This window comes from Amphibalanus amphitrite, unplaced genomic scaffold (genome assembly GCF_019059575.1).
Source record: "Amphibalanus amphitrite isolate SeventyFive unplaced genomic scaffold, NRLGWU_Aamphi_draft 001793F_arrow, whole genome shotgun sequence".
Lineage (NCBI taxonomy): Eukaryota > Metazoa > Arthropoda > Thecostraca > Balanomorpha > Balanidae > Amphibalanus > Amphibalanus amphitrite.
The window spans coordinates 75,299-102,500 of NW_024883286.1; the positions used below are offsets into that span (position 1 = coordinate 75,299).

The 27,202-nt window shown below is 49.9% G+C and overlaps 1 protein-coding gene across 1 annotated transcript in view; it reads left to right on the forward strand.

Annotated features, from left to right (window-relative positions):
• The window catches only part of LOC122375195 (phospholipid-transporting ATPase ABCA3-like), a gene marked incomplete at its 3' end in the record, with an annotated part of 44,312 nt that overhangs the window by 17,010 nt on the left and 100 nt on the right, over positions 1-27,202 (forward strand). Inside the window, exons 13-27 of the mRNA XM_043354446.1 lie at positions 212-335; positions 745-1,000; positions 1,387-1,510; positions 1,787-1,882; positions 2,193-2,869; positions 3,264-3,441; positions 3,913-4,010; positions 7,925-8,252; positions 8,589-8,774; positions 9,704-9,850; positions 10,566-10,760; positions 13,843-13,995; positions 14,669-14,976; positions 22,940-23,042; positions 27,049-27,202. The exon at positions 27,049-27,202 is cut by the window's right edge and continues 100 nt beyond it. Coding sequence (XP_043210381.1) covers positions 212-335; positions 745-1,000; positions 1,387-1,510; positions 1,787-1,882; positions 2,193-2,869; positions 3,264-3,441; positions 3,913-4,010; positions 7,925-8,252; positions 8,589-8,774; positions 9,704-9,850; positions 10,566-10,760; positions 13,843-13,995; positions 14,669-14,976; positions 22,940-23,042; positions 27,049-27,202 — 3,127 coding nt within the window. The remainder of the gene's footprint in view (positions 1-211; positions 336-744; positions 1,001-1,386; positions 1,511-1,786; positions 1,883-2,192; positions 2,870-3,263; positions 3,442-3,912; positions 4,011-7,924; positions 8,253-8,588; positions 8,775-9,703; positions 9,851-10,565; positions 10,761-13,842; positions 13,996-14,668; positions 14,977-22,939; positions 23,043-27,048) is intronic.

Sequence of the window (27,202 nt, forward strand, 5' to 3'; positions counted from 1 at the left end):
ACCCGTAAACCTGTGACTTGCAGAATGCAGGTGTCATGCGACTTTTCATGACACTTGGTCTTAGCAAAACCCGTGATCCTACATATAACTGTCATGTGGTTTAGGCAATTATGTAAGTAAGTTTACTTACTTTGACCTTACCCATGGCTCAACCGCGACCTACCACTTGTTCTCCTTCTCACCATTGACCTGACCTGTGACCTCTCCTCAGGGTATCCCACCGGAGCGTGTTCAGGCTGAGATAAACTCGACTCTGGCCGACGTTGACCTCCTAGAGAAGGCTGACGAGGTGGTGCGAGGCCTGTCCGGCGGCCAGAAACGCAAACTCTCCGTTGGTGAGTGGGCTGAATAGAAGCGTGGCAGGTGTGGGAAGGAAGAGTGTCGACAGTAGGGGCTGGCCTGCTACAGGCTTAGGGCAGATTTGCGCATGTTATGCACTATGCAGTTGAAGGTGAGCCATGGCTAGTTTGAGCATGCAGTTTTTAAATAAAATTTGCATAGGTACCTATATTTAACTTTATGGATTGTACTATCGATCGTTTGGTATGACCCTGAAACAATGCCGCCACTCGTGTTTTTGACAAACTAACATGTGTCTCCTATCAGACCACGCAATATTGTACGAACTCTGACACTCTTGCTCTCAGACACTCTGACTGTGCTTTCACGTAACATAACACATTTACAACATCCATCTCCCAGCTGCCAACTCCTTACTCACCCTCTGGCCACCCCACTCCCCAGGTCAAGCGCTGGTGGGTGACCCCCGCATCATCATCCTGGACGAGCCGACGGCCGGCGTCGATCCGTACTCGCGGCGCCACCTCTGGAGTCTGCTGCAGCGACGCAAACACGGCCGCCTGATGCTGCTCACCACCCACTTCATGGACGAAGCCGACATCCTGGCCGATCGGAAGGCGATCGTTTCGGCCGGCAAACTGCGCTGCTGCGGCTCGTCCATGTTCCTGAAGAATCGCTTCGGACTCGGCTATCACCTCACGTGAGCGCCGAATGGGAGATGCGAGGCTTAGATTGAGGGCAGAAGGCAGAGATGATGAGAGATGTTGCATGGTGGGCGCTCATGCTAGCATAATTAGGTAATTAGTTAATTAGGCGTTGGGTGGCTTGTGCATGTTCCGGTAGAAGTATCTGTTGGTAGTTATGTGTCGGATTATTTGCCATGGCTATATCAGAGCCCTCTTGGGCCTCGGTTGCATCCGCTTCCATCCTTTTTATTAGCATGTGTGTTACGTGTTGTCAGTCGATAAACAAACTCACGAATCTACCTCTGTCACATCTCTCCGGTTCCATTTCGCCTTTGACTAGATAAAGTAGCGTAGTACCACAACCAGCCACATCTGACTGCCATCCCCCTCTGTGTTTCAGCATCGTGCAGGGCTCCACGCCGTGTCTGGAGGCTGTGGACAAGATCATCGTGTCGTACATACCGACAAGGGAGCGAGGCAGGGCGCACGGCAACGAGCTCACATTCGTACTACCCATGGCGTCGGTCAGTACGGGGAATCTGACCGTAAACGGATTCGCTGCTGGGGATGTGGTAAATTATGGTGGAAAGCGTATTGTGCATCGCAGCATATTTTGGCTGACAATCGTCGTTTGTTTGAGAGCGTATTTGTCATTGATATCCGTCTTTTTTAGTAATCTATTCGTGTCATGCTATTCTCGACACCTTGCACAATGTACTTCAGATTGACCGTCCTTTCCGTCGTCCACCAACTAGCGCCCTGCTGGGTAACTTCTGTCCAATCACTGTGTGTGTTTCTAGGTGGGCCGGTTTCCGGAGCTGTTTGCTGAACTGGAGAAGCAGCAGGAGACGCTGGGAGTGCAGAGTTTTGGCGTCTCGCTCACCACACTGGAGGAGGTAAGCTGAGTATTCGTGAAAATACTTGACAATGCGCGCTTGGTTAAGGTGACACCCCTTTGTATTTGATTTTATTATATTCAACACAGTACAGGCTAAAGCTATTCCTAAAGATTTCTGATACGAAAAAAACGCCTTTAAGAGAAGGTTGTTTAGGTATGTTTTGTTATAAAGTGTGGCTTTTTTACCTTACGGGCGCTTCTCTAATTGTCTCATCACCCCAATATATTTCTTCCCTATCTCATGCATCACATCACCCTTGTACTCGTAAGCACAGCTGGTGATTTATTATTCCTGTCTGCCACTACAGGTATTCCTGCACCTGGCCGAGACGGAGGACCACTCGGCTGACTCCGAGCCTCTGTCGGCCGTCACCCGAACGGTGCTGAACCAGCGGGCCAGCCTGGGCAGCGCGGAGCACTCGCGGTCCTCGCAGCAGGCCGTCGGCCGTCCGCCCAGCCTGCCCTCGCCGGGAGGCGGCGGGGATGGCCCTGACTCCATCCCCCTCTCCGACGTGCCCCGGGCCGCGCACACCGCCGAGCCGCCGGCGGTGCCGCTGCAGCCGTCCTGGCAGCGCGCCATGGCCGCTCTGATCCGCATCCGAATTCTGTCCTTCATCCGCGTACCTGCCGCGATCTTCTTTATCCTGATCATGCCGGCGGCCATGATGATCGGGGGACTGATGATCAACCGCGGCTCGAGCGGCTCTAGTGGCGGCCCGGCGCAGGTGCCGCTCCATCCGACACTCTACCCCGGCTACTCCCTGCTCTACCACACGGAGTCGGGCGCTGCTCTGGACCCGGCGGTGCTGCGTGGATGGGGCCTGCCGGCGGACAGCTTCAACGGCTCATACCGGGCGCTGCTCAATAACTCCGTACTGGCCGGGCTGAATGTGACTAGTGCCGGTGAGGCGGCGGTGGTTCTGCATGATCAGGCCATCCACTCGCCGGCTGTCGTGCTGAACGCCATCAACAACGGAAGACTCAGGTGGGTGGGCGAAGGGTGTCCTGCTGGTTACTGGTCGGAAACTTTTAAGGATACCTGATTTCTGTCTAGGTACTTTGCTTTCATCAGGGCTTATGTGACCCTTGCTAGGTTTTGGAACCGACTAGCTAGCAGTGTAGATATGTTTATGGTTGTCTGGCATCTAAATAACATCATCACTCATTAGGCACTGCATTTCATTGAATGAAAACTTCATATGCCCTGATATTGAAACTACAGTTCAGTTACTTTCGATAGATGGCAGGGCGCTCCATTTTTGGCATCGTAAGGGCACCATGGTCCCTCAGTCTCAGGATGGCCATTTTTCGTTAGATTACTGACCACTACCAATGAACACCTCCATCTCTGACGGTCCCTCCGTCTCTATGCCTTCCAGTCAGCTGCTGCAGTCTGCGTTCAACTCCTCCGCGGCTCTGTCGGTGACCTCCCATCCTCTACCCAGCGGCGTGACGCTGGACTTTGACTCGAGCGTGTTCTTTTCGTCGTTCATGGTGGGCTTTCTGTTTCTGATGGTGCCCTGCAGTATCGCTGGAGAGCTGGTGCAGGAGAGAGAGGTGAGAAAGGAAGAGGGGAGGGGAGAGGATGGAGGGAGACAGGATAGGCTGAAGTGGATGAAATGAGGGGGAAAGGATTAATAGGTGATAATTTGGGAGAGATTAGGAAGATGACAGGAAATTAGGGGGAAAATGAGGAGTGCTAGAAAGGGAAAAGGAAGGGAGGTTGTAGAGAAAAGGGTAAGGGAAGGAGTGAAATATATGGAGAGGTGATGCTTCGAAAAGGAATAGATAAAGGTTGGGAAGACGTATGGAAGGAAAAAGATGAGGAAGGAGAAAAATTGAACCGAATGCGATGAATTAGGAAAGGGAGTAACTGAGGGGCAGATGAAATAAAGGCGAAGCAGCTAGTTGGGGAGGGGACGAGTGCGGATTAGTTTGGGTGGTTTATAATCTCACGATTCCTCATGCAGTCGATTTCTGTTGTCTGCTGTTTGACTGCAAGCTGTTGACACTTATTTCCCATTTCAGCTCAAGATCCGGAACCAGCTCCGAGTGAACGGCCTCAGCTTCACCACCTACTTCCTGTCGTTCTTCATCGTAGTCTTCGGCCTGTTCTTCGCCCTGTGGTATGTCAAGCGCTCAGTGATCCGGAAAAGGGACTGGGGCTTCTATTATATATTCCCTTATTGGCAACTGATTTACGTGTCTGCCTGTATGTTGTTGGCTCACGATTGACATCAATTTGAATTCCGTTTGGTGGCTAGGAACGATGTGTGTTCCTTTGATTAGCTCATTACAGATTTATGTATGAGCTGGATATTGGATTCGTCTAGTACTAAATAAGTTGTTGATGCTTATTTGCCTATTAATGTGTTACATATCTCATTAACTTATATGCCAGTAACGCTAATACAGGGTGTCCCAGAATTACCCGGACATTGTTAATTAGCGTATAAAATAAGGCAAACATGATTGCGCTTTTTTCTTTTTATCGTCCTATATAGTCAACTAGGGTGGCTGTGACATAGCACATGTAATAGATACGCTTGTTACAAGATCAGCCGACAATGATTGAAAATGCCAGCCATTGCTGGTCTCAGTTGTTTTACGGCTCTCCCGAAACTGGGTGAAGGCCTGTTTTCTTTGACCTGTTGCCGGAGGATAATACGATAATAGTACAATAACGTGACTTTGGAGGGCGATATGAGTTTTGAACGGCCCGACACCATTATCAGAAGCCCGACATGATGCTGAGCGGCCCGAGCGTAGCGAGGGACGCTAAGTATCATGAAGGGCTTCTGATAATGGTGAAGGGCCGTTCAAAACTCATATCGCCCGACAAAAGTCACGTTATTTGTATTATTGTCACTTATCTAGTTCATAATTAACCATTTTCTCAATAGCTTGCTGTAGTCGCTGTAGTCAAATCTTCTGGAGGTCGGTCAGCAAGTTCGTAGTGCGCGAGAATGTAAAATACTGTTATTGTTAAGCACGTGACTTTTCGGGAATTTAGGGCGAGCACTCACCACTAGAGTATATAAGGCAGGTCAGAGCGAACGGTGCATCATTTTCGGTTTAGCTTCTGAGGTAATAATAGCTCTGTCTCCTTTGCGCGTGGAAACGCCAGATGGATAGCGAAATAACGGAGCGTGAATTAATAGAGCTGGAAAGAAGTGTTGTACTTGACAACACATCGAAGGCCACTCAGTATGGGATGAAGAAATTTAATGAATGGCTTGCATTGAGAGACCGTGCATGCGATTTTGGAACAGTTACTCATGAAGAACTGTGTAGTTTACTAAGAAGGTTCTACGCTGAAGTGAAGGCGAAGAAAGCGGGGGAAACTCTAACGCCCAGTACACTGACCTGCATTCGTGCGGCCATCCATCGCTGCCTGACCAGCGCTCCACATAGCAGACCGATCAACATCATAACCGATAGAGAGTTTATTGCAGCAAACAACATTTTTGACGCTCGCTGCAAACTGTACGTAAAGGCAGGCAACCCCAAGCCTCAGCATAAGGCTGCTATCACAGAGGACGATATGAAGCGCTTGGGTGACTACCTCTCGGATTTCGCGTCAAATCCAACCATCCTCCTGCAGGCTACATGGTTCTATCTCTGCTTTTTCTTCGGGAGAAGAGGTCGAGAAGTTTGGGCTCAGATGAGGAAAGATCATTTCGTCGTCAGAGAAGACCCAGACGGAAAGGAATATGTCACTATTTCGAAAACTGAAGCAACAAAAAACCATCAGGGTGGAAGCAAGCAGGGAGATGTAGACTTTTCTGATCAGAGGATGTACGGGCCTGGTGTAGAAGTTTTCAAGATGTACCAGCAAAAGATCAATCATGATAGTGATAGGCTGTTCCAAACACCAAAGAGAGCATGGACGCAAGATGAATGTTGGTTCAGAAACGAAGCAATGGGGAAGAACAGCCTGTCAACAATCATGCAGAGGATAGCTGATAGCGCTAAGCTATCACAACGCTATACATGTCATAGCGTTCGTGCCACCACCGTCACGACATTGCATCAAGCTGGAGTGGCAGCTGAAGATATCGTTAAAGTAACAAAACACAAAAGGACCGCAAGCCTTTCACATTACATTGACGACATGACAGTTCCTCAAAAAAGGCGTTGCTCTGAGACATTGGCACAAACGATGACTAGGCAATCCGACACAGCCGCAAGTGTAGTCCCAGGGTGCAGCGCCACGGTGATACAGAACGGAGGGCCTGCTACCTCACGACGGTTGTGCGAAGAAAAGCCCAACTTTAATCTGACCATCGGTGGGATGGAAGTGGATGACTGGTTGAACATGAACGAACAGGAACATCGGGTGCCTGACCCATCGGAAGTACGTCAAAGCCAGCAACTGGTAACGGCGAGAACAGCTCTGTCGTCACTGCTCCCGAATGCAACGTTCAACGGGTCTTGCGTTATCAATGTGAACTTTCACGCGTAAGGATAGGTACGCCGTACGATTACATAGCTAAAACGCATCAAATGTGCAATCGGTCGTGCATCGGTCTATGACAAGTATTGTAAATAAAATATAAATCAACAACTGTTTGTACAGAACCGCCTACTTCTTTCAGTTGCAATAACCGCAATTTTCATTAAAATAATTTGTGGTATTCGTATGAGAATATATATTTGAACATATTTGAGCTGTCGGGCGCTAATGACCTGTCGGGCGGATAATGACCATTATTGGCCCGACAGCTTTAATTTTGAGGGCAATACAGAGTTTGAGCCGCCCTCCTAAATGACGGTAATCGCCTAGTGATCGGCCCGTGCAAGTGACAATAATATAAGATAAACTTAACATCAAAGTGTTCCCAGGTCATAAGGCATTATCCCCCAAAACAAAAATTGCTGCCTACACCACTTTTGTCGCGTTTTTTACATCTGAAGTGGAGAAGCTCCATGTCTGAACATGGCGGGACATTTGGCTTCCAACAGATTTGGTTTCCAAAACAAACCCGTTCATGGCCATTTGGTTTACGGCATCCAGTTTTTTTTTACTGGTAGAATATTACCGCAGTAGTACTCTGTGCTAACGGCTGTCGTTGGACCATCATATCAAGCCGAATGAGTGCACGGTGGCTCAAAATGTCTCACAATTTGATTTTCGACGGGTGCCTGGCCGTCTCTGCTGTTGGGGCGTTGCAGCCATCTGACGTTCACACACGCCTTTTTCGGGCGGTTCAAATGACAGAATACCTTCGTTAGACCACAAAGTGTGCTTCAATATAATTTTTTGTTGTATATGTTATATTTTGGGGATGAATTGTAGTGATTTTCGCTGCTTCTCCCGTAGTTTTCGCATATTTTTCAGGCGAGGGACCCCAAATTCCAAAATTTTGCGAAGATAGTGGTGGAAAGTAGACTGATGTTCTTTAGATAGTCCTGATCTATCGTTTAGCTAGTTTTTAGCTAGATCAGTGACGTTTGTTGTCCATGACAAGCAACCACCCGTTTGACAACTGGTGCATGACCCTTTTTGGCCGAGCCCAAGCTTGTCAATCAGGTTTATCTCTTGCTCTCTCTGGCTTCGTTAGCTGATATAATTGCGCTTTGCTCAATTCTAACTGCTTGCAGATGAGCTGCTGAAGCTCTCCAGCAAAAACCATGCCGAAAGTCCGTTTACGAAGTTGGAAACGGGAGTTGATTCACCATGGTTGCCTATAAGTGGCTTAAGCTGAAAACGGAAAAGGACTACTCTTACTTGACTCTGGATAATACTTGACTCGAGTCGTTACCGGTCACCAAAAGCACACAGTCCCCAAGCTCGATAGCTAAGGGATATCTTATAAAAGTATGATGCTTGTATATCATTAGAATCGAGCGCAATCGTACCTTTAGCCAGAAAATAAATGTCCGGGTAATTCTGGGACACCCTGTACATGTAGCAAGTAGGTACGTCGAATTCTTAGATTGATGAAAATGGTGAATGCGTTCACTACAGGTTAATTGAGCCCCAAGTGCACACTAATGACTCGAGCTGACCTCCCCTCGCCGGTCTGTTCTCCATCAGGGTCATCATGCTGATCGTGGTACAGGCTGCCGACGTCACCCTGCTGAAGCCCATGCCGGCCTTCTCCATGCTGGCTGTGCTCTATCTGGAGTACATCTTCGTCGGCTTGCTGTTCGCCAGCATCGTCTCCTACATGTTCGACAAGCTGGAGACCTCCATGTCCGTCTATCCCAACGTGGCCATCATGTGCGGCATGCTGCCCTACATGCTGGTCTCCCTGCTGGACTCACTGCTGCCCGACTCTGGTGTGGCCCTGCCGCTTCACTACGTGTTCTGCCTGATCGATCCGTTCTACATCCCATGTGGTGCGCTCTACTATCTGTCTAAGGTGGGTGCCCGGGCCGGGCTGGCCGTGTGGGTGTTCGTTGTGAATAGCGGTGTAGATGTCGCGGTTCTTGAAATATTTCGTGATGGCATCTATTTAGGTGAAAGCCGTGGTGGTTCTGCCTTAATTGTTAATTATGTGTTAAGTTGATTATTTATTTTACTGATGGGACCGAATGAGATGCCTGGAAACAACATTTACAATATGACCTTCTTCGCCAAATCATCATGTTCGCTGTTCGCTATACATAAATCCAGCAATTCCCAGCTGATAACAACCTTACATATGTGACGGCTCACGACCGTCACCCTTTTCAACTTCACCATCGCCTACCCACAGACGTACATCATGGTGAGACTCCTTGAGCAGCGAGACGTGGAGGCGGCCGACTACTGGGCGGCTCCCGAGTTTCTGGTGCCGCTACTGGTGCAGCTGGTGCAGATCCCGCTGCTCTGGCTGGTGCTGCGGCGCGTCGACGCCAAGAAGAACGCGCACAACGACCAGCCCGGCTGCCTGGCGCGCAGGGTACGTATCTGGCGAGCAGGGTATGTGATGTTGAGGGTGTGAGGCTCCGGGTGAGACTCGGGGGGGGGGGGGGGACGTTTAGTCTGGTAAGGAGCTGTTATGGGGTTATGTGGTCCTCAGTGCGAAAGGAAGGGCTCCTGGCTCCTGTTTTACAGTGAAAGTAGGAAAACCTCTAAGCCTTTTGGTATCTTAGTGCTTTGTGCATGTAGATAAGATATTTGTATGATGTGGCTTGAAGGAACTTTTGCTCTTTTGTAGATTTGCTCAGACTTCAATTCTCTTTATTGATAAGGTCACGTTGAATCCACCTTAAGAGCTAGTTAAACTATTAATCACAACGAAAACGATTTCAGTACCTCTACCCTCCGATTGAACAAGCACATTCACCTTGACATGGCTACTCACCTGCATTGTATGAAGTTATCACGGTTTTCATGGCGCTATCAGATCACCCTATCAACATTGCAGACTAGGTCGTGCCAGCCATTTGTATCCCAAAAGTGTCAGACACAATACAACTTGTTCTTCTTTCACTGTCACACCAAACTGACACGGTATCAACCCCTGGACACTAGGAGTCCGCGCTGTCGCTGCCACGTATCGTGAGCGAATTTCCGACCCGTTTCCTGCGTTAGGAAATATTGTCATGTGACTGTTGAAATGTGTCGATTTTCGTCGTGACGTCTGCCACTGAACGCAGCCAACAGATGTCGCCGACTTCTGACATGCTCTGGCAATACTCAGTTGTGCTTAGACATGAATTTATAGTTTTTCATTGCGGTCTGGTTTTCATACAGCTGCGCTTATGTGGTAGATAACCAAAGGAGAGTATTTCTATAGGGTCTCATGGCCTAAGCTGCAAAATATAAGCTACCTATCACCTCTTCATCGCAACACTCCACCCCTCACCTAACCCTGCTCGTCTACAGAAACACACCCGTGACGCAGCAGAGATGGAGGAGGGCCCTGCTGCGGACGGCGGAGAGCCCGATCAGGACGTACTGGCAGAACGGGAGCGGGTGGACCGCATCATGGACGGCTCCTGGACCGGCCCGGCGCCCGTCATTGCTGCTCAGGTGAGAGAGTGAGAGGGACTCAGGTGAGAAAGTGAGAGTGGCCCTGGTGAGAAAATCCGTCATAGCGACTCAGCTGGGGTCAGATAGAGAGACTCAAGTGAGACAGCTGCTCAATTGAGAGTCTGGTAGCGACTCTGGTGTGAGTGACTCAGGTTAGACTCAGAGGGAGGCTCCGGTAGGTTGTGACAGCTGGTCCCAGTAAAAAACGTCCCATTGGTTGTGTTTTGTCATGCTTGGATGTTCGTACAATCTATGACGTTGTGTTTATGAAGCATTATCATCTTCAAGCTGGGTCGTCAAAGAATTTCACCATATCGGAACGAATTTTACTGATTACTCGATATCTGCCACCAACATTTGGTCTCAGCTCTCTATGCGAATTTTACTGCGCTGCGATGAAAATGGGTGCTCCTTCCGTAATGTAAGCAGTCGTGTTGTTGACTGGTGAAAAGCATTGTGTGCTCTCCGAGGCTCGACCGAATATTTTTCTTTCGATTCCGTTGCGTGCGTTTGACATGTTATCTGTAGTGCCGCCAGCCACATGCCGTTCCTTCACAAAACAAGATGCAAAATCAATACCATTAACAACACATGCAATATCGTCAACTCCGAGTACTGATAACCCAAACGTCATCCCTCCCAGCTCGCTCCTCATAATTCCTCTCTTTTCACCGTCGTTCACCCAGTCTGAATACCGTCTCTCCCTGTCTTACAGAACCTATGTAAGCTGTACAGATCTCACGACAAGTCTGAGAAGTCTGCCGGCGGCGACGGCGTTCTGCAGGCGGTGGGCGACGTCAGTTTCGCCGTGAATGCCGGCGAGGTTTTCGGACTTTTGGGGCCGAACGGAGCGGGGAAGACGACCTGTATGAGGATGGTTATCGCCGAGGAGGCGCCCACACGCGGGAAGGTAAGGATTGTCTTCATAGTTGGGAAGGGAGCGATGGGGTTGAATGTTTGGTACCGGAAGGTACCAATAGTACCTAGCACTATTAGCACATATAGCAATAGCACATATATAGCACTTATAATATAGCATACATAATAGCATGTGGCAATAGCACATGCTCGCTTGATCGAACTTGCATCGTTACGTTCATCATGTAAAACAAATTCTGCTTCATTCGTAATACTTCCCCTAGCTCTGCTTTGTTCGTCACATATTACACTTCATCACACCCATTCATCGTTCTCTCGCCACTTATCCTGGCGCTCCAATCTCGTTATGCTAACATACTGTCCATATGCTAACATACGAACATAATTGGGCTGCCAAAGGCCCAACGAATCTCATATTGCGCTTTGTTAGATTGTGTAATCGCTTTACGTAATGACATTACACTATAGAAGATTGCCGTCAGTGCCACTCTACCAGAAGCGTATATATTTCTTATATAACCACAAGATACTCACTAGTGATTGACTGGAAATATTTTTCTACCGGCATTTATGTCATCACACAAGTCACGCAGGGACTTTTGATTGCATTTTCGGCGCAGACAGACGTGTCGCTGCACACTGTGAGCGGAGTCAGGCGTGGGAGGGGGATGTGTCGGACTGTCCGGCGCCGGCGTCTCTGTCCGCTGTGACAGGGCGTGACAGCCGCCCGGCCAATACGCTGTCGCCGCGACAGACGGAGGGTGTCGCGCGGTGACAGTCGGCGCCTCCCTGAGCGGCTCCCAGTCAGCTCGAACCGTTTGAGTGCCCGAACTTTGAAGCGCCGATGGCAGCGATGGGGCCTCGCTGGTGCGTCGTGACTTTGGGCTTGTCGCTGTCGACAGGTTTATGGGTGCAGTTTTTAAACTGGCAATGTATTCAGTGGTGCTGTATTTAAATGTAAACATAAAGTAACTCGAGACTCTGTAGGAAAGCCAGCGTCGAACCACTGCTGTATTCGTAGGTGGCTTCTTTTTGTCGACGCTCTATCTCACCAAAACATTTCAGTTATATTTCGCCGACCTTTCAGTGCGTCAGAAACAGCTGGCAAATTGAACAAAGTTTGAACTCAAGCCTTTCCTACTGATTTCGCCCTAAAAGTGTTTAAAGGCAGAGTGGTTTTGCTGTTTCACTGTTGGCCCAGGCGCGCTACCGAAATCCATTTGTATGATTGGCTTCTTGACCAAAACAACCCCTCCGACAGCCTAGCTTTGGATTGCCTCTTAACGCCGGACAAGTTTAATTCGCGAATGACATTACATGATCTGAACTGGTTTTATGTGGCCATTATTTCATAACGCCGCTGATGTACTCAATCACCGGTGGCCTGCTGGGGATCAGACGTACGAACAGCAGTCCCTACAGGGTGTCCCATAAGTTCGTTCTCACCTAAATTTTACGTTTTTAGGCTTTCTTGCTTAAAGGCACGCTGAAGTTGGTTCGTAACTGAGCTTACATGGTTGCCATGGCTGGTAGAAATATGCTCCACAGTAGCTAATTTCTGTAGACAAAATAGTTTTTGCTAGAGAGCCCGCTTCCTACAGAGACGGCTAACGCCGCAACATAGAGGTCTCCGATACGGGTACGTCTCAGTATTTAGTCAGCACGTGACCATTCGCGACGATTGAGGGTGATTGAGGCCTACCAGTCTGTAGCCAATATCCATCGCTAACTGGACGCACAGTCAGCAAGTGACGCCGATGATTTGTTGGGAGTCAATAACTGCAAGTTTATCCTCTTTCTAGCCAGCCCTCAGGAATGAGCCAAGTGGCCAAAACTGTGTGGCGCCAAAGTGGCCATCAAAAAGGTCAAAGGGTTAGAAAGTTGGTAAACAGACTTTTCTGGATGGATTACCAGCTGTCTAAGAGTGTTCTTTCGGGGTACATAACTCAAGGTGACTTAAGCTTTGCTTACCGGAGGGCTCAAAACAGTCAAAAACGTCTTAAAATGGCCAAACATGAGTTTCGTTATGCCTGAGGCTAAACAAAACTAGAGGGCTGATGACATCAACCAGGTCATCTGGACTAACTAGTCCACGTTCGAGATGAAACACCCGTCCAAACCCGAAAACAACCCCATAAGGGCGAAGGAGGAGGCCTTCATTTCGTCCCGTTATGTTCCTATGCAAAAGGCCAGGGTCACTGTGTTGTGGGGTTATAGGCGTTCTGGAGTTGATCAAGTTACAAGTGGCAACCCGGAAACAGTTTTGGGAAGCAGAATGCTTTTCCAAGAACATCTAGGAGGAATTTCAGCCCTCAAGCTGAACTCGAACCGCGAATATGAACACATTTATAGAGGAGAAAATGGCATCCGGGAGGTCGTAGGCCCATCTTCAGGCAAGGCAGTGCATCAGTGCACAGGTCAAGCAAAGCTTAAAAGCGGTGCAAGGAGACTGTGACAGGCGTTTGTGGCAAGATCACATGCCAGGCACCTCATCGGATCAAAATTTCATAAAAATTTGTTGGTTATGCTGAAGTTGAGGCTCGTTGAAGCGTAGCGCTGTTCCAGCCTCGAGGAGCTCACGGCGCATGTCAAGTCAGTCTGGGTTAACTTTAAGCCTGCTATGCAGCAAAACATGCCAGTTGGCATGCCGCAGCATGTATTCATGTGTTTGCCTATTAAATGGGGAGCACATTGAGGGGTCATAAATATACCAAAACGCAATGTACTCTGTTTCACATGCAAACATAATGTGAGAACGAACTTATGGGACACCCTGTAGACGACGATTTACTACACGACGAGCTCTGGAAAGTTCGCAGAGTTCGACGTTTGTTTTCTTCAGCTGATTGCTAATCCCATCACATTGCAATACAGTAACCCTTCTTCTCTACTGCGCCCATCTCATCCACAGTGTGACCCGTCTCCCTCCCCCCCCCCTGTGTCCCATCTTTCCACTAACCCACCCCTCCACCCACTCCCCACAGATCCAGGTAGCCGGCACGCCCATCACCAACAGCCTCTACCAGGCAACCCCACTTATAAACCCTCTCCCCCACTACTGTAACCCCTCTCCTGCACTGTGACCCCCACTGTAACCCTCCCCCCTCCCACAGATTCAGGTGGCCGGTACGCCCATCACGGACAGTCTCTCCGAGGCGTTCCAGATGGTCGGCTACTGTCCCCAGTTTGACGCCCTCTGGAAGTACATCACCGTCGAGGAGCACCTCAAATGTTTTGCGCAGATTCGCGGCGTCTCCCCGCAGGACGTGAGTTGTTGGGCGATCGGCGAAGGTGGAGCCGGGTATACATTGATATTGCCAGTTATGTGTACGTGAGTGAGTGAGTAAGTGAGTGAGTGAGTGAGTGAGTGAGTGAGTGAGTAAGTGAGTGAGTGAGTGAGTGAGTGAGCTGTTTTATCTGTTTTTGTGTAAAATGTGAGACCACTATTCCTTATGGCTCAATGATTGAAAATCAGCTTTCTGTCTTGTTTTCGTTGATATGTGCCTCGGTTATTTTGATGTGGTCGAGAGTGCTAGCCATTCGTTATCTATTGGCAATTTAACCTGAATCCCAGCAGCATCTGACTTTCTAGTTTCGTCTGACGACCTCTTTTGTCATTTCCATAACTTTTCGATGCAGCGATCTTTCGCGTATCTTGTTTTCGATCACACGCTGGCTTTCGCTGAGCTCCGATGGCATGTTTTCGTCACTTCCTGCTGTTTGAAACGGGGATGCGACCTTTCATATTATCCACCGAGTCTGGTCTGATGCCAAGATATGTCGATTGTCTACCTGGTTTGCTATTTACCCTTTCGCTATATTTTCCCATCCCGCTACATAACTGCTCACTTTCCCTGTATCTTAACTCTAATTCCCTGTACTTTGTGTATTATCCCATCTCGTCTCATTTAACCGTCTCCACCCTTCCCCGTGTTCCAGTCCCAGCGTATCGCCAACCACTACATCGAAGGCCTCCAGATCGCCGAGCACTCCAAGAAACGCAGCCACGTCTGCTCGGGTGGTACACGTCGCAAACTCAGCTACGCGCTCAGCATGCTGGGAGAGCCCCGCATCGTCCTACTAGACGAGCCCTCCACTGGTATGGACCCGCAGTCGAAGCGCTTCCTCTGGGATACGATCGCGGCCGGGTTCCGCGCGGAGCGAGGCGCCATACTGACGACACACTCCATGGAGGAGGCGGACGCACTCTGCACACGGCTGGGGATCATGGTTCGCGGCAACCTCAGGTGAGGAGAACAGTGGGGGAGGAGGGAGGGAGGGGGATGGGGGCGGAAGGGGACAGTGAATGAGTGAAAGATGGAGTGTAGATATCTGAGATGAGAAGTGTTAAAGGTACCTAGCTGTAAAGGATGGAGTAGTAAAAGAAGATACGGTAAGCTGTTTAGTATTAAATTGAGACCATTACGTCTTTTCCATCATAGTGAGTCGTGATAGCAAATCCTTCTCCTCCACGCCTCAACTCCCTGTTCTGGGCTGGACGGGCAACTTTATCCCATGCGGGGAGCGGGAAGCTCCCATAGGAGCACCCCGTAGTGTCACACCTTCCGGCCGGGAAGGTGTGCAGCAGCACCCGGGCCGAACTCGTGGCCATCCGCGAGGCGCTGGCCGAGGCCGCGGGCGATCTGCCTGACCGGCCGAGCATGCTCCTCCTCTGCTGCGACTCGCGCGCAGCCATCCAGTCGCTGCAAGACACGGCGGACTCCCAGTCGGCACTGGTAGCGGAGATCAGGGACCTGATCAGGCACCATCACTCGTTCAGGCCACAGGCTCCACTTGCAGTGGGTGCCCGGCCACGCGGGCCTGCCGGAGAACGAGGAGGCGGACCGTCTGGCAGCGATCGGGAGCTCGCGCAGACAGAACCAGATCCCCGTGGACCTGTGGTCGGCGAGAGCCGCGGTGGCCCGCCGGGCGCGGGCGATGTGTGATGCGCGCGCCAGACGCAGCCACCCGCACCCCGACCCGACGCCCGGGCACGACGGACTGGACCGCCGAGCGTCGGTGACCGTGGCGCAGCTCCGGGTGGGATGTTCGCCTCTGACAGGAGACACCCGGCACCGACTCGGGCTGGCCGAGTCCGACGCGTGCGTCGACTGCGGCGAGCCGGACTCGGTCCCGCACCTGCTGATGGACTGCCCCGCACACCAGGGGCCTCGGACCCGCCGGTGGGGCCCCCTGCCGACGCTGGGGGAGATATTCTCCACCGATGCTGACCTCATCGTAGACTTCCTGGTGGAGACGGGCCGGGTCCCACGGGACCCGGCCTAAGCTGGTAAGGAAGAAGAAGGAAGAAGAAGAAGCACCCCGTAGCCGGTTGCAGTCGGTACTAGTAGGCTGGGTGGCCTGTCCAACTGGATGGGCTCAGGCCAGGTGACTCACTAGTCACTAGGGTACTTGCCCAAACCACTGTCCTCCCTAATTCCTACCAACCTCCCGGCTCTGAAATGGTTTCGTCAGACCGAAAGGACCTAATCCAGCAAAACAAACAATCAAACGAGCAAACAAACAAGTACTAAATTGAAATGAATGCTGATTGCTGATGTGCTAGTCAGGCTTATAACCAAGTATATCGCGAAAATTCAACGCCACAATAATTTATGGTGTGGTTTATGTGAGGAATTCTCGAATATAGGATTTTTTTATGGTGTCTGACTGCATAGTAAAACTCATTGTCTGAGCAGGAAGGACAATTAGCTATCAATCACCATCTTTCGGCCCCAGGCCTATTTCTGGCAATCTGACACCAAATTGTTCCGGTCGACGCCAGCTGACAGATGCGGAATGCTGTTTTTACGATGGGCCTCAGTGGCAGTTCGTAGAACGTCAGTGACTCACTTCACGACGAGGAGGGAGATTTCGAGGAGAGGACTCACTTCTGATGTTCACATGGCTAAACAGAACACAGGCTTCGAGTTTATACTCGTAGAAAACTAAAAACTTTACCAGCAACGATCGAAATTTTCTCAACTTGGATGGTGGTTCTTAAATGTGGTCAAGTTGTGGATTCGTTTTAGTAGGTCAAGTCAATCGAGGCGACCTCGAGGTCGGCGATTTCGGTAGATTGCCAATTCTTTCTTCCGAGGCCGCTGACAAAGCGGCGCATTGGGCTCGCAATATGTGAGACGCGTGCGCGACTCGGTTTCGACCAGTTTGATACATGGGATATCCGACAGCGCCTTAGCCGATCCCCCGATGGTAAAGTTCTAGCCTCATTTTACGGTATCGGCGACTTGAGTGATTTGTTCATCGTGCTAGTTTCGTCGAGAGCGTGCAGTGGTTAGATTAGAGAAGCGTTGGTTTGAGGACGAATCCGGCGACTGCAAGCGTTTGCGATGCAAAGTAATTCACTATCTGATGCTCGATCGCTGCGACATTGTGCTGGCAGCAAGGAACTATTTCTTCTGTATAAGCTTGGTGAGCCGTAACTGCTGGCGCCTGCACGGGTATCTATATCGTCTCTCTCCATCACCCGATTCTACTAACGCAGCACTATCTTCCGAGATCTCCGCGTTGGTTACACGATGTAACCATTCCTCGCCTGACTGGCCGGCCGGGTGGGAAGACGTCGCCCTCTCCCTACCCCTCTCCCGACCTCGTGTATGCCGCGTCTTCCCCATCGATCCTCCTCTCGGGTTACCGGACTGTGACCCGATTCTGCCGCGACACCGCGTCGGAGGAAAAAAAACACGAGATGTTGGAAATCGGGAACGATTAATCAGAGACCCTTGGGTTTCGGAGATATGTGTGCCTACTCAAATACGCTTATACTCAGCACGTGTTACTGAGTACGCGCGAACGAGCGTCTTCTATCCTATCTTTGGTGAAATACCAAATATTCATATAAACCAGCGCCAAGTTGTTGATTTCTCTTGGTTCGACCGGCGGCCGCAGTGCTGTGATGCGGAAGGGGCGACGGTCGCTGCCGGTCGGGATCCCTGGGGTGGGGCGATACGTGACCTGGTCTGCCGCGCGTGATCCGGGTCAACTGGGTTCGCCGGAGATTCGCCCTCTCCCCCCTCCTGGTCCGCCGGAGATTCGCCCCTTCCCCCGCCTCTGATCCACCCCGGAGATTCGCTTGTACCGGCCCCAGTTCAAGGGAGATTCTTCGCTAAGCGACCCCCTCCCTCCGTTTCCTGGCCTTCAAGAACATCCAGTGTCCGCTGTCCATCCACAGAATACCCAGTCGTTTCTCCGCGGCAGGTACTATTCTTACTCTGCTGCCTGGTGCAGAAATTGTTCACAGTATCCACTGTTTGGTGTCCACCTCAGTCGCTTCTCCGCGGCGGGTACTATTCTTACTTTGATGTCTATTACAGAAATTGGACGGTTACATAACCGTACAGTTCAGGAAACCTGCTGCCTCGAGATAGTTGCTTTACTGCCTCGTCGATAGCCTGTGTACGGTGGCGAGGTAATTGATTTTGTCATGAACTGTCGCCAGCAGCAAGAAGTGTCCCGGAACTGTTGGGTTGCAATTCTGGTTAAGACCTTGCTAGCTTCACAACCAATCAACTGTCTTGAAGGATATGGTTTGCTCCGAAATGAAATCGAACTGTTATCGCATCCTGCGAGTGCCGAGTAGTAATTACGCATGACGGATAATATATAGTTTGTCGTTTAATTCTGTGCCGACACTGAAAAGTCGGCGATTTGTTGCCATTACTGGCGAATACGCATTGCAAACATGGATATTGCGGTGCAATTTTATTTGTACTTACTGTTGCCATCACAATCTGGTATTCTCCGTATTCTCTATCACTACGTTTCCATGACACGTCTAAATCAATCAATCAATCAATCAATGTATTAAGCATCGACAAGCGACAATGCATGCAGAGAACATCCCACAATACCCACAATCAACAAACAAGTAGTCTCAACAGACGCCTTGAGGCTTGGCAGTTTCCAGCTAACACTAGCCGTATGCTGTCAACATCGATTTAGCGAAATTACACGTGCGTTTTTCTCGGAAACTATTTACCTTATGCAAAAAAATGAGCGTAGATATGGTTTTAACTAGCATCTAATCCTATATGTACATTTTTAAATTATGCTTAAATGCTGTAATGGAGCAAATCCATTTTTCAAAATCGGCTTAGATTGTGTCATGGAAACGTAGCATATATTTCAGGCGTCCTTTTGTTCGTCGTGCCCAGCTGTTCGTGTGTATAGGTAATTTGTTTCGTGGCCGCTTGTTTGTTTCTTCAGTCGTTCGTTCGCCCGTACTCTCCCTCGTTCAAAGCTCGCCCTCTTCTTCGCTCACTTGTTCTTCTATTACCCCCACTTCGTTCACTTTATCGCCCCTTCCTTCTTCGCTCATCCTCTCCTTTGCATCTCGTCTCGATCGTTTTTTTTACCGCCTCACGGTGTAGGTCCGCCAATACGGACGCCTGTGCGCAGTTTCTTGTCTCCGTGTTTTGAGGGATATCCGTCGCTCTGTGACCGATGGCGCTGTTATTGCAGAGGCCCCAGAGAGGCTGTCTCTGGCGAGCGACGGCTCCCAACAAAAAACGCCCGAACTTGTTGCGCGCTGGTGAATGGTGTTCACTGGAAAGTTTGGTGCTCCACATCGTCGCCTTTTTCAGTTACGGAATTGCGTTTTTCAAATATGTAGGATATGTTTGAAGAAGTTTCATCTCGAACATGTTTTTTTTTTGGCTAGTGTGCTCAGTTGATTGGATTTTGAGCATATTTGTTCGGCATTTTATCATTCTCAGGCAAAATTTAAATGATCACCTTTTCCTTATTAAACGTCATGCACATTATCTCACAACCTCTCTTTAAACGAGATATCTCGTTCGACTGCCGAGCTGGAATATCCATTCCATGATGTGGCAACGTTGTGTAGCTACAACACACGCCGTTTACGCTGCAATGCGGTTTAGTTCGGCGCATTATCCCGGAGTTAGTTCCTCTCGATTCGTCCGGGTATCGGGTTCGACCCGCCTCAGGCAGGCTGTCCGCTCCATTGGGTACGGCGTGGTCCGCGAGGGGGGGGGGGGGGCGCTCGCCCCAGGCTGCCCGGTGCGGTGGTGGAGGGGGAGGGACGGTACACATTTGGACGGTTTATGGGCGCCACCGCGTGCTGCCGGCCGCCTCTGCCGGCGCCGCCGGGGCCGGCCGGCGCCACACTCTGCCAACGCTACCTCTCAGCCGAGACGCCCGTACCGGGCCTTCAGCTCACGGCGGCAGATATTAGAATAGACGGCTCGACCAAATATAGGTGCGGATTTATGAAAACCTGCCTGGAAAATCGAGCCTTGGTAATGAAGATGTTAATTTTAGATTTTCAATGCATGGGCTGTGTGGAAAATTAACATTGCCGCATTTGTTGCTAAAGATAGCGCTAAGATTGTCGTAGAGCGTATGCTTGATCGGGTAAGCAGGCATTTAGTATTCAGGTTTGATATTTAGCGCGAACTCATTACGTCAGGCGGCGGTTGGGCACGGTCCCTTCGGTTCGCTTGCGTCATCTAAGGTTCGCGTGCTTTTTCACGTGTCAGTGCAACACGTGGTACCTATAACGAGTTGTGGCGCACGATTCCTATTTTTATCGAGTGAAGCGATGCGAGAATTGTCCGCAATTTTGAAAAGCATGTGGCTGACTAAAGAAATGCTCCCTTTGCTTAAACATAAGTTGGCTCAAGCTGTTGACTTGTCTTCATGCCTTATCCTAGCCTAGACATAATCTGGTGTAGTGTTTCAGCTTTACGGATGCTCTTGGGCAGATTCGGATTTTGTCCTCTAAGTTCATGCAGCTCTAGCTCTATAGTGATTGCGCTTTGTTTGTGATCCAAAACACTTTGAGCGTATAAAAATGTCCATGACAACCCCGTCCTGCCGCTGACAGTGTTGTGCGGTCTGGTGCGTTCCATCCTGTTTTTCTGCTCCTCTCGGTAATACCGGACCACGCTGAGCCGTCAAAGAGACGCGGCTCTTCTTGTTTGTCGAACGTCCTTACCGGGCGACGCCGCGGTAGAGGATTTTTGTCTGCGCAACACAACACGTACACCTCATCCGGCCCCACATACACACGCAGACACCTATGCAACCGTGCACACAGACATACCTACAGGTAGAGTTGATCAGTGAAAGTTTCCGTGTGTCGGTAAGTAATATGTCATGATATTCTTAATACGATCACGTGTACAATCTTGGAGCTGCTGTTTGGTCTTCTTACTTTTTTGGTCTTAACAGTGTCCTCAAGCGCATCATTCTAAGTCCTCGTTCAGTCGCATCTCGTTTGCACCTTCTCTCGAGAGAAGTCATTGCCTATTCCTTGTTTTGTATTCCACCGCGCCACGCAACTGATTCGTATGCCACCCACTGTTCACCGGGCATGCATATGTGGCTCACAGGCGGTATGTCCGACCCCATTCTGCGCCCGCCGGACGGGGCGGGGTGTCGGGACCGGAAGGGAACTTCCGGAGACAGCGCTACGGCCGGAAATGGGGACTGGTTCCTCCGGGGATAGACGTGTTATAGTGGTGGTGGTGGTCGTGCTGCGTGGTGGTTGTCGTGATGGTGGCGGTGCTGATGCTGGTGTTGGTGCTGGTGCTGGTGGTTGTCTTAGTGTTGGTGTAGGTAGTGAAAACCAGTGACGGTGATATTAAAGACAATGAAGATTTCATAGATAATAACCAAAGACGATGATCTAATTATACGGCCCAAGGCACCTCATGAGAGCTTTCCCTTGTTGCGTGGGCGCACAGCGCACCTGCACTCTGAACTAGGAGTGAGGTGCCTTGTCGGGTGAGAGTTAAAATGGCCGGGTCTCGAGGACCCGAACGAGAGCTGACAGCTTTATGGGCGCGATATTGTGTTGCCAAATGAGATTCGCGAACTTGACGCAATGCTCAGCAACAACACGCAACGCTAGGAGAGAAAATACAAGTGCTGTTGACATGACGTCTTATCGTATGCGACGATGGAGCTTAAGTGATTTTTATCCTTGCAAGCACTTTATCTGTTTCGTGCGTATGCGTGCTACCATAGACCTCTGCATACCGGTCTATGGGTGAACCATAGACCTTCGCTATACTGAGAGCTACCGTCTGGGATGAACACTGACTTAACCCTCGCATGTGTGCGGCGTTTGCCAGCTTCTAATGTGTAGGGGGGGGGGGGTCGGTTGGACCCCCCCCTTGCCGTTTGTCCCCTGATCGAGCTAGAGCTTCGCGGAAAAAACGAGCGTGTTGCCCGTGACGAGAGGAAGCCGATGATACCCAATTTTAAGGTCCTAGGTCATTGGTTGACCTTCCAGGTCAGGTCAATGACCCAAAGTCGGGAAAATCGGGACCTGTTAGAAAGTCGTAAAGTGTGGCTGCTAAGGGGTTTTTTGGGGTGCTGATCACGAATATCGTGTTAGTTTTGATCACAGATGATGTCTTGAAGCATTTAGACCAGGTCGGGTCAGGTCAGGTCAGGTCAACCAGTAGGCGTCGTGACGGGTATTCGTAGTACGTGTCAACCGCCTCTGACAGCTTCGTAACATGTTACGAAGTCACCAAAACTACTTCGTAAATGTTCAAATGGTTGCTAAATTCGAATTCAGCTCCAAAAACTAGCCTAGAAACATGTAAAACTCGAAAAAGTGACCCGAGGTCACCCGAGGTCACCAAAGGTCAATGACCTGACCTGACCTTCAGGTGACCTTGACACACACGGGAGTAACATCAAATCACATGTTTGAACGTTTGAAACCATGAAAAGCTTGCAAACACGCGGCTAGTGCGAGCCGACATACGCGAAATCGCGATTCCGGCCAAACATGGTCTCGGAAAAGAGGTCACAGGTCAAAGGTCATTTGGGTCAGGGTCATGAAATTTTCAGGGTAGGTGTCAAATTGATCAATGCGAGGGTACTGAAAGTTTCGTCGCGATCGGCCGCTTTTTACGCGAGTTATTCGCGAAAAACCATGGGGGGGTCCATCCGACCCCCCCCCTACACATGCGAGGGTTAAGTATACTTATTACACAGTATGCTCTTTGCAATCGTAAAAGTTGAATGCTAAATGTGCTGCAAGTAATCCTAAACTTTATCTGATGAACGCCCCTGCCATCCAGTCGAGATCAGCCGAGTAGCTCGCCGTTTCCGTCGTTACACGCTCGGAATCACAACGTTTCCGACCCATCTATCAGCGGCCTAACGAGCCGAACCGCCCGATCATCACACCCCCCTCCCGGCCCACAGGTGCCTCGGCTCGACACAGCACCTGAAGAACAAGTACGGCGGCGGCTACATGCTGGAGATGAAGCTGGGTGCCGGTGATGACCTCTCTGACCGCATCGCTGAGGTGAGCCGCCGGATGTGCTATTTACCTGGAGGAACGTGATCGATAGCTCGCCCTAATGGTGAGATCCCCGGAGAATCGCCGCGCTATGGCGGAGTCATGGTCGCGTCGGTCATCAAAGGTCGTGGGCCGGAAACGGCTTCATCGCCAGCTGTTTTTCGGGAAAAGTTAAACTGATGTGTATATGTACTTTGTAGATGAAATGTTGTGCATACAGCTGCACCTTATCCTCCGCACGGATTTACCCTGATCGTTGAGATATTGGCGTCATAAATGATGATGAAGTTGTTTGCTAGCGATCCTAAACCCCTACAAACAACAGCTTCTTATATTTTATGATGCCAATCTTGAAATGATTTCAACATATTCGCGTTTTCTTCAATGACCAAGCGTATACGTCCCGCGGCTAATGATCGAGGCGGCTCACTTCCGCTGCGCGCCGCTCACGTCACGGCAGAGTGCAGTCTGCACCCGGCCGCCTTCCCATCACTCTGTGGCTCTGAGAGCTGCGACCAAGACCGAGCGGGTCGCACCCCCTGACCCGGTGCCTCGGGGGCGCACCGGTCACCGCACCGATACCCAGTAGTCGGCGCCGGCCGTCGTCCAACTCGGCCTGAAAAGGTCGCCGGCGGGACGAACTTGTGCCGGAGGTGGGACCGACTGGGCCAGACCTAACCGACGCTAACGCGTCACTCGGTGGCCAAATCATCGACTAAAGTCGAAACTGCAGTTCGGCAGTGATGGTATTAGGGACTGTTTTAGCTAGTTGCGGACTGACGGTTCCAACTTGCTTATAGGATCGAAAGTCGAAACGACTGGTGGAGCGAGAGGTTGAAAGATCTGGCGGGTGAGCTAAACATACTGAATAACTTTAGGGCTATTCCTCGGATACAAGTCAAAATTGTCATTGGTGAACTGGCGCCGTATCGGGGTCTTCAGCCCGACGTTAGCATAACGTGGCAAAAACGCGACTTCTACGCATGCATGTCAGTGCCCACTCATATTTTCTGGACAGTAATCTACTGCATAGTCTTGGCAGTCTTACGATGACAGCCCTAAATATCAAACCTTCGCCTCAGGCAGCCATATCCCTTCAGCGACTCGACGAGTATCGCCTCATTTCGTAAAGACAAAACACCATCCACCTTTTGATGTCATTATCTGATTATGCATGTCTATCGTCACACCTCAATTTGTCGTAACGTATGTCGCCGTCTCATTTTGTCATAAAACACCACGCTACTTCATTTCATCGAGCCACAGTTATGGTCCTTCCGATACTTCGATCGTCCTGATTATGATTCTGCTCGGCTCGCGCGGGCTATATCACCTTTGCGTTTTGTACGACGCCCTGGTCCCCTCCCCCACTGCTACCAGGGGTTCGTTGCAAGGCGGAAGTGCCTCCGGACGTGACTTGGCGAGGAAAGTGACCCGCGCCGCAGAGTCATAGCGACAGAGACGATTTGGCGGCGGGGTCCAATGTGTCAGCGAAACGGCCGACATTGGCAGGTCGTTTTGGGGCGGCGGCTCGGGCTGTTAAAGTGGTCGTCTTCCCTTTTCTATGGCGGTATTGTTGCTATAGGTAATTCTGGCTCTCCTAGAGTTCTTCGGAAAAGCAGAAGCGCCTAGCGTTTCGTGCTGCAGCTTCCGCACACGACTCTATTTTTGCCATTGTTTTGATGATAGTTGTATTGAAGGTTATTGTCCGCTGAAAAGGTTGCTGATATTCTTAGGCCAAAGTTCGAACAAAACAAGCTAATGACTTGACACTGGTAACAATAGATGATTGTTTTCGTCATCTTGACAGCTTATTAATGGTTAATGTTGATTGTTTTTAAAAAGGGCGCTATCAAACATGGTTGCGTTACTAATACTAATCTGTGAAATTAGCTTCCAAGTGATTGTTACGTGTAACCATGAATATAATGATATGAAAACCAGATGTAAATTCACGCATTTGGTAATCGCATTATTTTTAAGGTAGATCCAAAATTCACCATGTGAGTATTTCACATTTCAGAATTCAATACCATAAGTTGAGCTGCATGGACCGATTCTAGTAGCTTTAAATAAACCTGACTGTGTCACAGCCGAACAACGATTTATCTCCAGACTGCATCCTGTATTACCGCATCTAACCCCTGTTCTGTGTGTAACTTTGGCCCAATATCGTCCCACGTTGCCCGCCTGCTGTGCAGTCAAGCTATGAAGTTCGTCCAAACTCCAATGACGTCATCCGCTAGGGTTCTGTAATACACTGGCGTTCGATCGGAGCATGGGCCGTTAGGTTATATTACCTGGCAAACGGCTACAGACGCCCTGGCGACGGGCCGTGGCTATCACCAGGTGTAGGTACCCAGTAGTGATGTCAATTACGGAAAATTGGATTACCGATACCAAACCAAATACCAACCAAAACCGTGGAGAAATACCGAAACCAAACCAACTTGGGAACGTGAGGAAAATATCAACTTTTTACCGATTTCTTAGCCTCTTTTAAACATTAGCGAGGGTTCATGATACCAACAAAATACCAAACACATTAGGACTGAAGTACCAAATACCGAGTTGGTATCGGTTTGGTATCGGTATACCAGAAAGTTGGTACCCGATTGACATCTCTAGTACCCAGTGACCGACGTTTAGATGGCATGTTAGTGGGTACGGCACCGGAGAATGGTAATTATACGTGCCTGGTAGGTGCTGAGTAGTTAGCGGATGATAGCGGTGAATGTAATCACATCACAAGCTCTGCATGATAACGTGCGGTGGCTGGCATCATGCGTCACACTCAGCAGAGCTGCCAATTTAATATTTTATTGCATTATTTGATGAATATTAGTCTACTGCCATCTAATATTGCATTAATGTATAAAAAAGTCAGATCCAATCCGTGCGGTACACAGAAACAGTAATGAGAACTTTCAGTCAACCCAGTGCGTGGCAGGTATTCCAGTGGCCGCTGGAATTACATTCAGCCTTGGTCGTCTTCTGATCCATGGGATCCATAAATAGACCCAGCCCGGGTCCGAGAACAGTCATCAGATGCCCTGTAAATGCTGGCCGTCTCACTCACACGCCGGATGCACCTTAGTTGGTCGCTGGACGCCTGATTAACTCTGATAAATGTGGGGCTCGTTTGGGCGTGATGCGCCGGAGAAGCTCCGTAGATGGTCTAAGCTTGGCTGAAGCTCTGTCGATTTGCTATTTCAGCGAAGTATCAAATGTGTTGTTTTGTGCTAAATGTAGCAATGTCTCTTATCGTTTTGAGTTGTATTTAGATTTCTGCTAAAAGTGTTAACTCTCGTTTGGTTTCAAATCATTTGCCGATTGATATTAAACCATATAAGTAAACTTGTTATGAATGAAGTAACTAATAATAAAATATGATGCATTTTAGAGCTGCCCGTCTTGTGTATACTCTCATCAAAATCATTCCTATTGTTTCCGTCAGACCCATCTAAAACTCTATCTCCACTTATCATCAAGAGACAGCAATTTTCACGCCCAGCAGCTCCAGAGAAGCGGGCCATTGTCCGCAAACTCTCGCCTACTCTGGCATCATTCGGGTGCCAATATACATGCTGAGACTCGTATTGTCCACATGACGGTCATTTGTTGCACGTGTCTTCATAAACCTCGGGCCCAGCTCGCCCATCAGCTAGCTGAACGCTGTATGCAACTTCCATCAGATGTATGTAACCCAGCTGCGCGCTGTTGCTATATCGGCGTGTGTCCCCCGTATCCCACGATCGGTGTCCGCTAGACTGCCTGACTATCGAGACTACCCGGCTTTTGTGTCTAACTGTACACGCCCTTCAGCGTCTTGTCTCATTAGTGATCATTTGTCTCCTTGCATCCTGGCACCCATTCTCCGTGCCTGATCATCCTTCATGACCATTGCCCAACCTCTCTCAGTGCCTGTCCATTCTTACCTGAACACCTGCCCATCGTATCTCGCCACTCGTCCCTCCTTACCAGTGACCGCACGTGCGTCCCGCTCCCGCAGGCCCGCCGGCTGGTGAGCGAGGTGTTCCCCGCGGCCATCCTCGAGGAGAGCTACGGCGAGCGGCTGCGCTACAAGATACCACAGCAGGACGTCGGCAGTCTCTCCAAGGGTTTCTCAGAGATGGAAGCAGGTCAGTTCTCCCCCGGGAACTGTT